General features: G+C 43.0%; 1 protein-coding gene across 1 annotated transcript in view; it reads right to left on the bottom strand.

Annotated features, from left to right (window-relative positions):
• The window catches only part of Kmo (kynurenine 3-monooxygenase), a 38575-nt gene extending 29891 nt beyond the window's left edge, over positions 1–8684 (bottom strand). The window contains exons 1-3 of the mRNA XM_004653439.3: positions 8511–8684; positions 3072–3141; positions 2713–2810 (exon numbers count right to left, since the gene is read on the bottom strand). Coding sequence (XP_004653496.2) covers positions 2713–2810; positions 3072–3141; positions 8511–8564 — 222 coding nt within the window. The 5' untranslated portion in view covers positions 8565–8684. The remainder of the gene's footprint in view (positions 1–2712; positions 2811–3071; positions 3142–8510) is intronic.
• Between the last annotated feature and the right edge of the window lie 8944 nt (positions 8685–17628).

The following is a 17628-nucleotide window of genomic DNA, read 5'->3' as shown; positions in this document are numbered from 1 at the left end:
TCCCGAGGTTCAGTGCAAAGTCTTTTCTTACACAACTGGAAAATAACTGTGGGCATGTGTGGTGGTTTGATTCAGGTGTCCCCCATAAACTTAGGTGTTCTGAATGCTAGGTTCCCAGCTGATGGAGATTTGGGAATTAACGCCTCTTGGAGGGAGTGCATTGTTGGGGGCGGGCTTATGGGTATTAAAGCCAGTTTCCCCTTGCCAGTGTTTGGCACACTCTCCTGTTGCTATGGTCCATCTTATGTTGGCCAGGGGGTGATGTCCACCCTCTGCTCATGTCATCGTTTTCCCCTGCCATCGTGGAGCTTCCCCTCGAGCCTGTAAGCCAAATAAATCTCTTTTTCCCAGAAGCTGCTTTTGGTTGGGTGATTTCTACCAGCAATGCGAACCGGACTGCAACAGCCTGCAAGCTGCACTCACATTTACTTTCACAATCAGTTCAAGGATCTGTAGTGATATAACTCAGAGGTAAGACAGTTGCCTAGCATGTATAAAGCCCTGGGTTTTATCCCCAATGGACTGAGCACAGAACTGCAGGGGGGGGGGGAGAGGAAGAAGTGAGGGAGAAGAGAAGGAGAGAAAAGGGGGAACGAGGAGGAGAGGGAGAGGGAAACTACTTCTGCTCATATATTCAAGCAGGATAATCGTGGGAAGTTCTGTAGCATTAAGCCCTTATGAGAAAAGGATACCACAGGCTCACAATCTCTTATCCAAACCTATGGAGCCTGAGGGATTCAAGTTCAGAACTTTTTAAATTTTAGACAAGTACTTCATACATGCTGGGTATTATACAATACCTGGTAGTTCCTGGGGACTAGCTCATAAACCAGTATTTCTGTAGCAAACCATAGTCATATTAAATAGGACTTTTGTATGTGGGAGTGTGTGTGTGCATGCTCGTGCGTGCGCATCCATGTGCACCTGTGTGTATAGTCCTGAGAACAGCCTGTGTTTTCATTGCTTAGGAATAGGAATACTATCCACTTTTTTTTTAATACTGTCTTTCATTGGCCCGAGCTTGTCAAGCGCTAGACTGGCTGGCCCGCAAGTGCCAGAAATCCTCTCTCCACAGCACCGGGGTGATAGGAGCATGCCACCACACCCTGCTAGGGTTTTAAATTATTTTTAAATTTTATTTATTTGAAAGAGTGAGGGAGGGAAAGAGGTAGATGGAGAGAAAGAGAGAGAGAGAGAGAGAATAGGTACGCCAGGGCCTCTAGCCACTGCAAACAAACTCCCAACGCATGCACCTCCTTGTGCATCTGGTTTATGTGGGCTCTGGGGGAATCGAACCAAGGTCCTTTGGCTTTTCAGGCAAATGCCTTAATGGCAAAGCCATCTCTCCAGCCCCAGCTAGTGTTTTTTTTTTTTTTTTTTTTAACATGGGTCCTAGGAATTGAATTCAGGTCTTTATACTTACTATGCAAGCACTTTCCCTACAGAGACATCTCTCGAGCCCTGCTATTAAAAAAAGAAAACATAAAGAGCCTCGCATCCAGACCAGATTTGGTGGCGCATGCCTTTTGTTTCAGCACTCAGAGGCTAAAGTGGAAGGATAGCTGTGAGTTTAAGAGCTCAAGGGCAGCTGGGGACTACAGCGTTTCAGGTTAGCATGGGCTAGTGTGAGACCCCTGCCTGGAAAAAAAATAAAAGAGAAAAGAAAAGAAAGTGAAAGTCTTATATCAAGCCGTTTTGCTGCTGAGTGAGTGTTCTTGACCTTCTCTTGGCCCCCAAGTGTGAGAGCCCAGTGTCAGCAGTGTCCATGAGGTGAGGTGGCTGTGTCCCCCACCCTATCACTTCACGTCCTTCAGGTGCCTCGTGCGTCAAATAGTCAACCTCTTGGCAAATTTGGAATTTTCAAAACCTCTGTAGAATGAATTTCCTTGGCACTAAAAGGTGTACTTCAAACGAGCATAAAAAACTCAAGACCATGAAATTGTAGAAAACTATCAGGTGGTGCTGGAGAGATGGCTCAGCACTAAAGGCACTTGCCTGCAAAGCCTAACAACCCCGGTTCAGTTCCCCAGTACCCAGTACCTATGTCAAGCCAGACGCACAGAGTGGCACATGCATCTCACGTTCATGTGCCAAGGCTGGACTCCCTGCCACGCCCATTCTCTCTGCCTGTCTCCTTTCCCCCTAGCTCTCTCTACTTTCAAATAAGTAAATTAAATATTAAAAAAAAAACTATCAGGTATTGTGTTCTTTATGAACAATGGCATGCATACTTTTGGACTTCTCTTAACCTCCCTTCCAGCTCATCTCCTTATACTCACCACTCTACCTTCACAGGTTTTACCCACATTTTCCCCCACATATACATTCTTCTACTGGGAAGGATGTTGGGGAAGAAGGGGAGATGGTGGGGCAGAGAGGATAGGGCATAGGAGGGAGGGGCAGGAAGCACTGGTGTGTTGTCTTTGAAAATGCCAAAATGTATGATCACTAAATCTCTGCATGCTGGCTAAGCAATTTAAAAAAGTAAAAAAATGCTTCATCTAGCCAGGCATGGTGGCGCACGCCCTTAATCCCAGCACTTGAGAGGCAGAGGTAGGAGGATTGCCATGAGTTCGAGGCCACCCTGAGATTACATAGTGAATTCCAGGTCAGCCTGGGCAAGAGTGAGACCCTACCTCAAAACAAACAAACAAACAAAAATGCTTCATCTAAAGCCAATCACCCGCAAAGAAAAATGCATGAACAAGGTACCTTATCTTCCAGGCCAATGACTTTCAAAGCCTGCCGTCCTCTATAAGAAAGGGCCAAGTTAATGCTTCTTCCTCGGATAAATTTAGCCACCCTGATATCTAAAACATGGAAAGCAGACTCTACATTACACACACCTTAAGTAAGCCAATTATTGCCCTTGAATAATGTCTACATTCAGATTATTCAAAGTAAGAGACATATTAGCTCATTTCAAGAAAATACCAATAAATTAGCATCAGACTAAATTTATATCCTTCAGGTTTTAAAATATTCTAACCGTTCTTTCTTTTTAAAGTTCCCCTTGTAGAAAAAAATCTAAAGAGAAGGAGTCACTCTTCCATTTTTCAGTGTGGACTTACCTTCCCTTGCTTCATATACATCAACGTGGAAATTCCTCTTTGCAAAGAAGCATGCATTTAGTGCTCCAACCTAGGAACCAAAACAATTCTGTTTCATAACTTTACCTGGTTCTGTACACACATGGAAACGTTAATAATACAATGAAATATCGTGTGGATATTATTGGCTAGCCCATCTGTTACACTGGTGTGGTCACAGTCTCTGCGGCAGAATACCAGTTTCAGAAAGTTAGATTCATTCAAGAGAAAGTGATTTAGTTTTAGATGGAGCTTGATTTATTTTATTAATGATATGCATATGTGTGTTTTCATGTAGGGGATGCATGGGTGTGTACCATGTATGTGCATGTATGTACAGTGTATATGCATACCATGCATGCATATGTGTATGCCATGCACATGCATGTGTGTACCATGTGTGTGCATGTCTGTGTACCACATATGTGCATGTAGAGGCCACAGGGCAACCTTGGGTGCCGTTATTTCAGGAACACCATTTGCCTTTCTTGAGCCAGGGTTTCTTATTGGCTTGGAGCTTGCAAATTAGACTAGCCTGGCTAGACAGCAAGATCCAGAGATTCTCCTGACTCTGTCCTCACAGCATGGAGATTACAAGCACATGCCCCCATGCCTGGCTTTTTTACATGCTTCTGTGGACCAAATTCAGGTCCTCATGCCTGCAGTATATGCACGGTGTTACAAGCACTTTAGTGACTAAGTGGCCTCCCAAGTCCTGGGTTTTCTTTTCTATCACTTTTTTCTTTTTACTTTGTCAGAGTAATATATAACTTTATATAAAAAGAACATAGAGCTGAAGAGATGGCTTAGCCATTAAGGTGCTTGCCTGTGAAGCCTAAGGACTCATGTTCAATGCTCCAGGTTCCATGTAGGCCAGACACACAGTGATGCGAGAGCGCAAAGCCACACCTGTGTCTGGAGTTCATTGCATTGGCTGAGAGAGGCTAGTGTGCCTCTCTCTCTCTCTCCTGTCTCATTTATAGAATAACCAAAGCAAACCTTCATAAAGGCATAGCTCTTCATAACAAATACTCAGGTCCAAAAGTAGAATATTTAAACCCCAGTAATACCTTTTCCTTCCACCCAATTAGAGATAATCATTATCATTCTTCACACTTAGAAACCAACATTATTTTGAAACCCATTTTTGCTTCTTTATGGTTTTATCACCTACGCATACATTCCTAGGCGATACAGTTTATTTTTGCTTGTCTCTGAACTGTATGACTAGAATCACACTCTATTTTTTTTTTTTCATCTGCTTCTTCAACACATTGCATTTAAGAGGTTCATTCATGTACATCTAAACTTCGAAATCATCCATTTTGGTTACTGTACGATTCTTCATTACAGGAAGTACCACAGATTGTCCAGTCTATTGTCAAAGACACTTGTGTTATTTCTAGGTGAGGAATATAATTAGCAATGCTTCAAAGAACAGTATGGTGTCTGTGTAATGTTTTCTCCCTAGGGTTCATGTGCTTTCACCCACATGCCAGCTTTCAAATTATGCTTTCATTTGTATTTGTAGCTTTTGAGAGTTGGCTGGCGCTGAGGAGTCTCAGATTTGACAACGTGCTACGCATTTAGACATCCCTTGCTACCAACAACGTTGAGTACTTTTCCAAATGTCGGTTGAACAAGCATGTTGTTTCTTGAAAACTGTTTGTTTAAGTCATTTGTCCATTTGCTGCTGGGTTGCCTGAAAATCCTATTGGTATTTTTGGAGTTGTTCCTGGTTCTGAGTACAATGTCTTTGTCACCCTTGGTAGGGTGTGGGTCATGAAACACCAGGGCCGTGAGGATGGGTCTAAGCTGAGAAAGAGTAGACCTCTGTGGGGGCGGAGTGCAGAAGAGACTCCGCCGCAGAGTGAACGGGCTCAGAGATCAAGTCTGAGCCCCAGAGGAAGACACTGAGCCTGCGGAAAGCCGGACTTCCTGAGCCTCAGGCTGGCTGCACGGCCTCCAGCTCCTCTCCTGCACGGCTGGCCCTGCTGCTGGAGCGAGGCCTGGGTAGTGAGGTGGGACGATCCAAAGGTCACAGGACAGAAACAGCACCTGGGATCGACATTTGCCATCGACAGCGTCTTGAGCCTGAAAACCCAGTTCCCACACCTACAGCTGTCAGAAACAGACCCTCGGGAAGTGAGCAGCTTCGTGCACATGTGGGAAGCGATTCCACACAGAAGAAAGTTCAAATGTTACTCAGGGAGGAACGCAAGAAAGATGGTGACACTTCTGTGTCTTCCAAAATCATGTTGACTCATATTGACTCATGTTCCCTCCTCCACGGACTTCTGAGACATTTGAAGAAACCTGGCTCCTGCTACCCATGGCTGTCTTGGACATATAACCTCTTTTATGCTGGCTTCTCGCATTTCCCCCAGTCATCCTCTGCGTCCGCACTCCTACGAGCTCTGGCCCTGGCAGCGCTGTATCTCCTGTAGGTGTCTAGCCATATCCTTTCATCACAGAGGCTGTCCTCGATCCCACCTTGACTAGGTACCCCTAAGACACACAACACCACCGCCTGTCTGCATTGCTCAGTGGGGTTTTCCTGACTCGTGTCCTCTGGTTTGTTTCCTTCAATGCCTTTCTCTCCATGCAATGCCCACTCCAGTAACCACCTAAAGCCATGCCAGCATGAATGCACGTCTTGTTTTGTGAGAACTTTTGATAGGAGCCAATTGGACCGAAGCCTGGCATGAAGCAACGAAAACCTGTCACATCCAGTGGTAACTGCAGCATGTGATGGCATTCCTTAGCATTTGATTTGGTCTTGTGTTTTAATTCATTGAGACAGGTCTTTAATTAGTTTCCAAGGCTGGCCTCAAACTCGCTATCCTCCTCTGCCCCAGCCTTTCACATGCCGGGATCATAGGCACATACCTCCATACCAGCAATTTCTTAGCATTTGAAAGTTTAGGGGTTGGGGAGATGTTCAGTAGTTAAAGGTGCTTGCTTGCAAAGCCTGCTGGCTTGGGTTTGATTCCTCATTACCCATGTAAAGCCAGGTACACAAAGTAGTACATGTGCCTGGAGTTCATTTACCACTGCAAGAGGCCCTGATATACCCAAATTCACTCTTACTTCTCACAAATAAATAAAACTTTTTAAAAGAAGAAAATTTATAGTTAAAAATATTAAAGGGTCTTCCATAGCCATTTCTCTGAAACAACATGTAGCAGACAGCTTCAGGCTCACTGAGATGAACTTCCAGACCAGGCACAGTTATAGACGAAGGGATGTTTATTGAAGCCTACAGATCCAGGGAAAGTTCCATAATGGCAGAATAAGCTGGCCTGCTTTCACAGGACCAACCAAACACAGAGAGAAAAATCACAAGCCAAAAGCCACACTACATAGCACACTTCAGCAACTCTAGATAGACACACTTTGTAAGCTTTATCTTGGAATCTCACACCCACCACCATTTTAAAGATCTGCCCAGTAACATTGCCTCCAGCCAGGTGACTGCAGATGCAAACTACAAACTAATAAAACACTGAATATATTGGGGGCCATCTATTCAAACTACCACACAATATAATTTCATTCTATATGGCAGAATAATACTCCATTGTGTGTGTGTGTGTATATATATGACTTTTTTTAATCAAGTCATCTGTTGATGGTACACTGGCTGGTTCAGTAACCCATTTAGTGTGGGCCATGCAGCAATAAGCATGGGTGTGGAGGTGTCTGTAAAGGGAGCCTGCTTGGAGTCCTGTGGGCACTCACCAAGAAGTGGTATATATGTATCATGTAGAAGTTCTACTTGTTAATATTTTATTTCATTTATTTATTTGAGAGAGAGAGAGACAGGTACAGAGAGAGCAAATGGGTGCATCATGGCCTCCAGCCACTGCAAACAAACTCTAGACACATGTGCTATGTTGTGCATCTGGCTTTATGTGGGTATTGGGGAATCAAACCCATGTCCTTAGGCTTTGCAGGCAATGTTTTAACCACTGAGCAATCTCTCCAGCCCTATTTTTAACTTTTAAGGAACCTTCACAATAATTTCTATTAATTGGAATATTTTTATTCTTTTTTATTTTTTGTTTATTTTTATTTATTTATTTATTTGAGAGTGATAGAGAGGAGGAGAGAGAGAGAGTGAGAGAGAATGGGCACACCAGGGCTTCCAGCCACTACAAATGAACTCCAGATGCTTGCGCCCCCTTGTGCATCTGGCTAACGTGGGTCCTGGGGAATCGAGCCTTGTACCGGGGTCCTTAGGCTTCACAGGCAAGCGCTTAACCGCTAAGCCATCTCTCCAGCCCTGGAATATTTTTATTCTTTAAGAGGAGTTCTGTGAGAAGAAGCCCTGGGCAGTTTACTGAAAGTGCCCGGTGGTGAAGAGGCATAGTTTGGGCACCATACTGTGGAAGGAAAGGCACAACATCTTAATTCTTATGTCTTGTCTTTTGGGATGGGGCTCACCACACACTCTGATCTCACCTGCTGAGGTCTGCAGTGAGCACCTTGCTCCACCATCTTGCAGCCTCAGGGGAATTGCCAAAGGAGTCAGGTGACCAATTACTCAAATAGCTAGCCACATTAACGTCATGTTTCTTGACCCTTTTCCTCACATTAGACAGCACTGAGTTTATTAAGTTGACTGTGGAAAAATGTTGTCATTAAAATGACTGCTAAGTCTCTCATTTATTTTTAAAAGCATAGCTAATCTGAGGACAAAAATCAACTTCAATCTACCTTACTTGTGATTCAGAAGAAATAGTAAGTCAAAATTACAAGGAAAAACAGACACTTTGCAAAATATAAAATACCATTCCTGGGACAGAGAAAATTAAGAGCAATATCACCCATTAATAATATCAGAGATGCTGATAGATCAAGAAAATATGGCTCACATTTCCAATGGGGTAGTATTCAGCCATAAGAGAGGAAAAAAACATTGCTTGCAGGAAAATGGGTTGATTTGTATAACATCAGGTTAACATAATAAAACATAACATAACATCAGGTTAAATAACATAGAAACAAAAAGGCAAGTATTATATGTTTTCTCTCATGTGTTGAAACAAACAAATAAAAACAAAATTTTAAAAAAGGATACCTGAAAGTATAAGAAGGGTTATTCGAGACTGGGAAGGAGGTGTTGGTAAAGGGAAAAGTAGAAGCAGGGTATATTAACATGATTAACATGCATATACATACATGGAAATACCAGGATCCCATTTAATTTGTACAATTATTATGGATTAGTAATTATAATAAAGGCAATGTCATATTTAAAATATGGGCTCTTAAATATTAGATAGGCTTTCACAAGAAAAGTTACAATTCATGCATTATACACAGTACTTCTTATGAGCAATAATAACATACTAATACCACCAACAGCAATAATATAAGATAAAGTACAACCAAGAGTAATACTGTGATCTCTCTTACCAAGCCACCACCGATGACAACTACTTTTTTCTTTGGACTGTTTGATGAATCCATGACTGCTAAGACACTTCTCACAACAGTGGCTGGAAAATACTGTCTGTCCTACAATCTGACCACTTCCTGAATACCGCCTGAAGCCCAGAGCCTGTGTGAGCTAGCCACAGTGTTTGGTTAAAGCTAACTTCCTTTGATAGAATTTAACCTCGTAGAAGACCAAAGTGCAATCATCATCTCAGCTTAAGAACCAAGAGAATTCACTAGCAATAACCAAATTTCGAAAACCCCAGCCACACACAGGACACAGAATGTTTTAAGCAACCTTAAGATATTTTTGCCTTCCTTTTTTCTGCAAGCATGTGTTAGTTTCATTTTTATTCATGATTACCCATGAATGAAACGCCCTTGTCTGAGGTTCCAAAGTGTCTTCTACCTCTGCCAGAAGCAAGATGATGGTCTCACAAACAAGCCATCCATGCCGGGAAGACAAGCAAAAACTGCATCCAAAAGAAACTCGTGGATTGCTTTAACAGATGCTCCTTGGGAAACAGGATTTTTTTTGTTTTTTGGGTTTTTTTTAGGGGGTGTGTCTTAATTAATATTCCCCCTGAACAAGATTTTAACTGTATAACTAACAATACTTCTTTCCTTTCTTATTTGTTTTTGGATTTGTCTGTGTGGGTAGTGTGTACACATGTTCCTCTCTCTCTCTCTCTCTCTCTCTCTCTCTCTCTCTCTCTCTCTCTCTCTCTCTCTCTCTCTCTGTATGTGGGTGAGGCCAAAAGACTTCTGGTGTCTTTCTCAATTGCTGTGGAGACCTTATTTATTGCTATAGGGACTCTCGCTGAACCCAGAGCTCAAGGATCCATCAAGTCCAGCTGACCAGCTCCCGCTGAGGACCCCCTTGCCTTTACATCCCCAGCACTGGGATTATAGGCAACGTCGGGCACTGAGGTGGGTGCCGGGATCCTGAGTTCAGGTCTTTTTGCTTACATAACTGCTTTGCCAACTGAGCCTTTGCCCCACCCCTGCCACCTTTTATTTGTTTATGTTTTCAACAGAGCATTTGTCTCTAGAAGCTAGCTTGTGCCTCACCACTAGGGAAGGTGGGGGGTATGCACCTCCTCTACAGTCGTCTAGCTCCAGAGTGCAGGCCCACCTCCATCTTGTTCCCCTCACTTGACGTGAACATTGTCTCGACTGTGTGCCTGGTTGTAGGTTGCACTTTTTTTTTTTTCTTCCTGGAACATATTGTGGTATAAAATAAAGAGAACATAATCAGAGTAGCCTTTCACTTCCTGCTGAGAACATTGTGTTACTCTAGGTAGGCACTGGAGTGAAACACCATTCAGTGGTGCCCCCTGTGGGTAGGGACAGTTAGATTGGCTAGAAAACTTCTGTGGGTGTTTTTATTTATTTAGATTAGGTAATATATTGACATAGTATGAAATTCAGGACATAGAAGGGCATGTAGTGAATAGGAATTCTTCTGATTTTGCCTGTTTTTAAAGACATACATTTATTTATTTACCAGACAGAGAAATGGGAGAGAGAGAGAGAGAGAGAGAGAGAGGAAGAGAGAGAGGGAGATTGAGAGAATATACAAATTGGCATACCAAGGCCTCTTGCCACTGCAAACAACCTCCAGATGCAAGCACCACTTTGTGCATCTGGCTTTAAATGGGTACTGGAGATTTGAACTCGGGCTGTCAGGATTTGTAAGCAAGTGCCTTTAACTTCTGAACCATCTCCCCAGCTCTGATTTTGTCTCTGGTAACCTATTTTTCTTGTCTAGAAACAACCATCTGTTGTGTTGAGGTCTTGATTGCCGCATTCTTTGACAAACTTAATGTGTCTCCCCTTCTTCTCTCTCCTTTCTTTTCTTCCTGCTCCTCTTTCTCACTTGCTCTCACTTTATCCTTCTTTCTTTTTCAACATAAATGTTAGCAAATTTCATATCCTTTCTAGCACCCTGTTGTTGTTTTTTTTCAAATTTACAACATATAGCTAAAGAATCAATATATAAAGAACTGTATCTTTTTAAAAGCTGTCTAAAATTGTGGGCTCTCATGGGTAGGGGCAACTAGGGAGTTCATTGAGTGGGGGAAATATTCACTGCACAAGCATAGATCTGAGTTCAGACCCAGTATCCACATGCAAGTGCTGAGCATGGGTGGGTCTATAACCCAGCACTGGCGAGGCAGTGACAGGAAGATACCCAACGTTTGCCAGTTAGATTTTTGTCTAATCAAACTGGTGAACTTCTGGGTCACTAAGAGACCTGATTTCAAAAATAAATAAATAAGGTGGAGAATAATCAATGAGGACATCTGATGTCCCCCTCCACATGCACACATATGCACCCAACACACACACCCTCCACATCTACCCCACAAACATACATGCACACAAGGAAGTTTGGAGTATGTCACAAAACAGTGAAATACATAAAGCCCAAGTGTAGAGTATGAGAGCTTCCTGAAAAGACCCATGCTGCCACGCAGGTCCAGAAAGAAATCCTGCCAGCATTCCAGAAGTCTACTGTCCCTGGACCGTAGAGTACCCACCATTCAAATTTTGCCTTTCTTATGAAGTTTGCTATCAATGAACTCACGCTGCCCCCTACCCCCCTTAGTGGCGCTGGGAATTGAACCCAGGGGTGTCACACATGCTGAGGAACACTGTACGACTGAGCTATGCGCCCGGGGCCCATTAGCTTTGTTTTGTGGCTAGCTTCTTTTAAGCTTCTTCAGAGCCATCAGGGCCTGGGGAGATGGTTCAGTGGTTAAAGACACTTACTTGCTAGCCTGACTCCTGAGTTGTCAACTTCTCAGCCCCCATGTAAAGAAACACCCAAAGTAGTGTACACATGCGCGCACACACACACATACATAATAAAAATGAAAATATTAAAAGATCTATTGGTATTTTCTCAGGCATCTCTAGTTCACTTTTTATTGCCCTGTATTACCTATTCCTCCTGCGTGGGTGTAGGGGTGTTTCCTCTTGCTTAGTTTTTATGTTTTCCTTTTTTCCTCCTTTTTTGAAAGATAAGTCTTGCCCAGGCTGGCTTCCTACTTGCCATGCTCTTGCTGTAGCCACCCAAGTGCTGGAATTGCAAGCACACACCACCATACTTGATGCTCTACTTTTTTTTTTTATTAAAACAGTAACATGGTCTTTTATTATTAAATGCTATGTACTATACATGTGATCTGTTTCTATAAAACTGACAGTGTAGTAGGCTGATTTTTCACCAAAAAAAATAAAATAAAATAAACACATGAGTAATGTATTGCATTACACTGTTAATGTTATGATGTCACTAGGAAATGGGAATTTTTCAGCTTCATTATAATTTGATGCTCTACTTTTCACACTTTTTTTCATTTGATTATGTTGGGTTAAATAAGACAATTTTCATAAAAAATATGTAATTTACAATGAACATATTCTTCCCTTCTCTGCTACCCTTTCCTTTCTCAACCCCCTCTCCTGTTAGTTTCCTTTGTTCCCATAGATAATTTAGCCTCTATTTTTTTTTTTTGTTGCTTTTGTTTTTTGAGGTAGGGTCTTGCTCTAGCCCAGGCTGACCTGGAATTCACTATGTAGTCTCAGGGTGGCCTCGAACTCACAGCAATCCTCCTACCTCTGCCTCCCGAGTGCTGGGATTAAAGATGTGCACCACCACACCCAGCTTTAATCTTTTTTTATTTGTGTGTGTGTGTGTGTGTACATGCACACACATGCCTGAATGTATGGCTATGCGAGGGCCTGTCTTTATTATTATTATTATATTGTTTGTTTATTTTTTACAAAGGTCATAGTCTCACATCCTCTCTTTCCCCAGGTCCCATTTTCCCTGAGGGCTCTCCGCAGTGGGGTTGTTGGTATTCACTGTTGGGCACTTAAGGTCTTAGTCAGCCTCTGTGTGTGTGTTTGCGGGGGGGGGGGGGGGTGGGGGGGGGTGGGGGGGGCGGGGGGGTGGTGTCTATGCCTCAGAATATTTCTACCCACCCTATGGCTGCTACAATATTCCTACCTCCTCTCCTACACTCGTCCCTGAGCCTTGGTGTGTCTGTTAGCAGTCTGGTTCAGTATTGCGTTTTGTATAGCTTCTGGGTTTCTGATTCAATGTGTTTTGATTGACCACAGTGTCTCTTGCCATTCCCATGGAGCTGGTTGTCAGGCCAGCAGTGGGAGCAATACTCATGCTGCCGCTTCCTCTGACATTTCTTGTGGGCTCTGGCAGATATGGGAGAGGTGTTACATCATATGGTAGGCAGTTGGCTATCTTTTCTTGCTGCATTCATGAGTCTTAGATCTCCTGAGTTTTCTCTGTCATTTGTAAAATAAAACAGATTCTCCAACCAAGAGTAAGAGCTGCTTGGATTAAAGAGGATATGCACGGTTATGTGAGAGATATTTTGATGTGTAAGCCCACTTTTCTTCTCCAGATAGCTGTGGGAACTTCTCTCTGAAGTCTATGAGTTTCCTAGCCATGAGATTCTGACTTGGTTTCCAGTACCAGATGTGAGTTCTGTCCTATGAGATGTGAGTTCTGTCCCATGAGAGGGCCTCATGTCCAAGCAGAGAACCGCTGGTTACAGGCAAAGGCCGTGTGCCACTATTGTAACTGTATGTAGTTCTTGTCTGGCTGGTTGATTTTGTAGCTTGTTGGCTCCTCCACTTATTTCATGCTGTTGGTGACCATTGCCTCCAGCACCTCCAGCAGTCTTTTCCAACACCACAAGGGCTTGTTAGAAGGGAACTGGTTTCATGCCAGGGCCTCTTGACTGCAAGCAAACACCAGACACTGGGCCATGTTTTACATCTGACTTACAGTGCTGGCTTGGGGATTGAACCAAGCCCAATAGGCTTTACAAACAAGTGCCTTTATCTGCTGAGCCATCTTCCCAGCCCCTCTGCTTCTACTTTCTTGTCATTTCTATATACATGGTCTTATGAAAAATCAAGGATCCAAAAATGAGAAGAAACATATGATATTTGTCTTTGTGAGAAAATGATTAATATGTTATGTTAATATGTTTATCTCTAGTTGCACCCTTTTTTTTTTTTTTTTTTTTTTTTTTGCAAATGATATAGCTTCAGTCTTCATTATGGCTGAAAAAAAAACTCCACTGTGGTACACAAACCATCTGGTGGTTTGAATCAGATGTTCCCTCATAACCTCATGGGCTTTGAATGGCTGATCCCAAGGTGATAGCAATTTGGGAGGTGAAGCCTTGCTGAAAGAAGAGGTGTGTTGTTGGGAGCTGGCTTAAAGGTATTAAAGCCAGTTCCCCTGGCCAGAGTTTGTCTCACTCTCTTATTGCTATTTTCACCTGAAGTGGCAAAGGTGACGTCCAGCCTCTGCTCATGCCATGCCTTCCCCTGCCATCATGAAGCCTCCCCTCAAGACTGTTAGCCAAGATGAGTCCCTTCCTCCCATCAGCTGCTTTTGGTCACATGTTTTGTCCCAGCAAAGAGAAGGTAACTGCATCTGACTGTGACTCTCCAACTTTTTACCACTGCAAATGGTGATATTGGTATAAGCATTCTTGTATGCAAAACAGAACACATATACATATGTATCTAGTATATCTATATGTTGATTGTGCAGATTTCTAATCTTCCTAGTTAAATCAAAGATAAATTTAAATATAATGTACTAAGTGTGACTTGACACAGTATATAGGTGAATTTCTTCTGTCACAACCTCATAAGCCTGTGTAGGCCTGGTATGCTTACTGTTTGCCCATTGGTGATGTGGGCTATATCTTACTGCCCTTTTCATTTACAGTCCTTTCATGGTTAAGGAATCTGAGCTCTTCTTGTCTATTTGCTGCTATTTGCTTTTCTCCTTTGCACATTCGGGGCTTATTTTGGAGGGGTTCTATTTTTAAGTTTTCATTGAGTATGAATTTTGCATTTATAAATGCTGCAAATAACTGATTAAGTGTGGTGGTATGCACTTTGGCTATCTCAGTGATATCTGTTTATGAAAAGATGTCACTGGTTTTAACAGATTCAAGTTTACCAATTGTCTGAATGAAATGTGCCCCATAGGCTTATATATTTTGAATACTTAGTTGTCAGCTGGTGGCAATTTGGAAAAGTTGTTGGACCTTTGGGAGGTGGAGCCTTGCTGGACGAGGAATGTCACTATGGCAGGCTTTGGGGTAACATAACCAGTTCAAAGCCTATTACTTGACTTCCTCCCAGCTGATGTGACAACATGTGATGCCTTGCTATCTATTTTGTGATGCCTCCCACCACAATTGAGCTTCCCCTTGATACTATAAGCCTAAATAAACTCTTTCCATGCATAAGCTGCTTTTGGAAGGGTGTTTTGCCTCAGCAATGAGAACATAACTACTACATCAATCTTCCCTCCTGTCATCGGATATTTCTATGTTATACTTTATATTTTCTTTTCACAAACCTGAGATCAAGAATATATTCAGGCTGGAGAGATGGCTTAGCGGTTAAGCGCTTGCCTGTGAAGCCTAAGGACCCCGGTTCGAGGCTCGGTTCCCCAGGTCCCACGTTAGCCAGATGCACAAGGGGGCGCACGCATCTGGAGTTCGTTTGCAGAGGCTGGAAGCCCTGGCGTGCCCATTCTCTCTCTCCCTCTATCTGTCTTTCTCTCTGTGTCTGTCGCTCTCAAATAAATAAATAAATAAAATTTTAAAAAAAGAATATATTCTTCTGTGTTACTTTCTAAGATATTTCAAGTTCACATTTCATTTTTTAGATCTGTATTCAACATAAAATTAGTTCTGATACATTCTGTGATCTAGAATCTAGTGTTTTCCAAATAGATATCCAATATTCACAGTACTACTAAGTGAAAAAGCTTCTTTTCCAGTAACTGCTTTTGTCCTAGTTTGGTGTTCATATGCATGTGAGCTTCTAGATTTCTGTTCCATTGTATTTCAGCTGGTCTATACTTGACTTGAGCAATCCCAATTTAGCAAAGAAAATGTGAAGGAGGCGGTGAGGTACATGAGTGGAGAGGGCGAGAAAGAAAATTCGTTATTTCACAGATCAAGGCTGATCTTTCTAGATATTGGAGAGGGGGTTGTGTTGACTGTGTCAATACTGCTGAAAGCGTAAAGAACTGTCCATCCGATTTGAATGTGGAAGTCATGGTTGACCTTGAGGATGGTGGTATCATTGAAGTGCTATCACACTGAAGGCCACATGGCAAAGGCTGAGGAGAGAGTGGAAGGAGAAGGTGATGAGAAGATGGGTCCTGGAAATGGGAGCTGCAATGGGACACAATGTCTGGACAGCTTTGTTTGGATGATGATGATGATGATGTGTGTGTGTGTGTGTGTGTGTGTGTGTTTATACATGTACATATATGCATATAGGCGAGGAGGCCAGGGGACCATCATGGTGTCACACTTACGAAACAGGCTAGATTCATGGGCCATCAAGCCCCAAATATCTGCTTGTCTCAGTCTCCCCAGCACTGGGAGTATAAGTGCATACCACCATATCTAGCTTTCTTTTTTTCTTTTTTTTTAATTTAATTTTATTTATTTATTTGAGAGCGACAGACACAGAGAGAAAGACAGATAGAGGGAGGGAGAGAGAATGGGCACGCCAGGGCCTCCAGCCTCTGCAAGCGAACTCCAGACACGTGCGCCCCCTTGTGCATCTGGCTAACATGGGACCTGGGGAACCGAGCCTTGAACTGTGGTCCTTAGGCTTTACAGGCAAGCGCTTAACCGCTAAGCCATCTCTCCAGCCCTAGCTTTCTTTTTTTAAGTAGGTTCAGGGGATCAAACTCAGGTCCTTGGGCTTGCATGGTGTTGTAGTTATGTTGCTGAGACACAACAAACTCCCAACCAAAAGCTGCCAATAGGAGAAAAGGTTTAATTTTGGATTACAGACTCAAGGGGAAGTTTCATGTTGGCAGGGAAATGATGGTAGAGGCAAGGCCGGATATCACTTCTGCCGCAGCAGGTGGAAAACAGCAGCCAAGTAGCGCTGGCAAGCTAGAGGGCTAATAAATTTCAACGTCTCTCCCAATGACACACCTCCTCCAAGGCTTCCCCTCTCAAATTGCCACCAACTGGGATCAGACATTCAAAACACAAATGTTTTATGTGGGACTTCTGATTCACACTACCACACATGGCAAGCACTTTAACAATTGAGCTATCTCCTGAGGCCTAGTATATAATTTATTGAATGATATTGAGTTTTGCTTTTCAAGGTAGGGTCTTACTGTAGCCCAGACTGACCTCCAATTCACTATGTAGTCACAGGCTGGCCTCAAACTCACAGCGATCCTCCTACCTCTGCCTCCCCAGTGCTGGGATTAAAGATGTGAGCTGGACATCTTCCATATTACATAAAAAATTGTTCTGTGCATATGTTAAATGACAAAGAAAATTGGATTGATACCAATGGGACAACCAAAATAAATAAATAAATAAAAACTGGGTGACTGAGTGGGATTATTGATAAATATTTCCTTACCTATGTAAATCGTTTGCTATACTTGCTAGAAACTTCTACCAGGAGGATAAGATTTGGAAGCAATGGATTCATGTTCATGGGTGATTGAATGAGAAAGATCTTTGATAAATGGAATATCAGGGAAAAGATTGGCAAGCTGATGATGAATTTAGAGCAGAACAGGCAGGGTAGTTTATTGAGGACACTGCAGGAGGCCACTAACTGAGGTACCTTCAGCAGCATGGGGTAATAGGCTGTTGTGGTTGGGAGGTGTCTTCTCCCAGCGAGAACGAGTTGTTCCATCCAAGAGTCTCTGCGTCCTGACTGCCCAGGGTACTCCACTGGAAGGTGAGCATGGACCCTGGTTAAATCATTTCCAGCGGTGCAACCTCTGGCATGCAAATGAGGGCCACGCAAACCAGGGCGGTCCTGACTGGCTCAGAGTTCAAGCCTGGTCACAGGCCTGGGTCACAGCGAGTCTGGCTGCGTTCCAAGGCTGGGTAGTTTGGGATTCCCGGAGCAAGCTTGTGAAAAATCCCTTGCTGGAGACTACATTTATTTTCTGGACTCTTATTCAGGACCTTCCTGCCACAGTAATTTTTTTCTTTCTTTCCCTAGGCTATTTCACCATGCAAACAGCGATTCA

The sequence above is a fragment of the Jaculus jaculus genome, chromosome 1 (assembly GCF_020740685.1).
Source record: "Jaculus jaculus isolate mJacJac1 chromosome 1, mJacJac1.mat.Y.cur, whole genome shotgun sequence".
Taxonomy (NCBI): Eukaryota; Metazoa; Chordata; class Mammalia; order Rodentia; family Dipodidae; genus Jaculus; species Jaculus jaculus.
The sequence above is the reverse complement of the archived record's forward strand: the minus strand, read 5'-3'. Positions and strand labels throughout refer to the sequence as shown.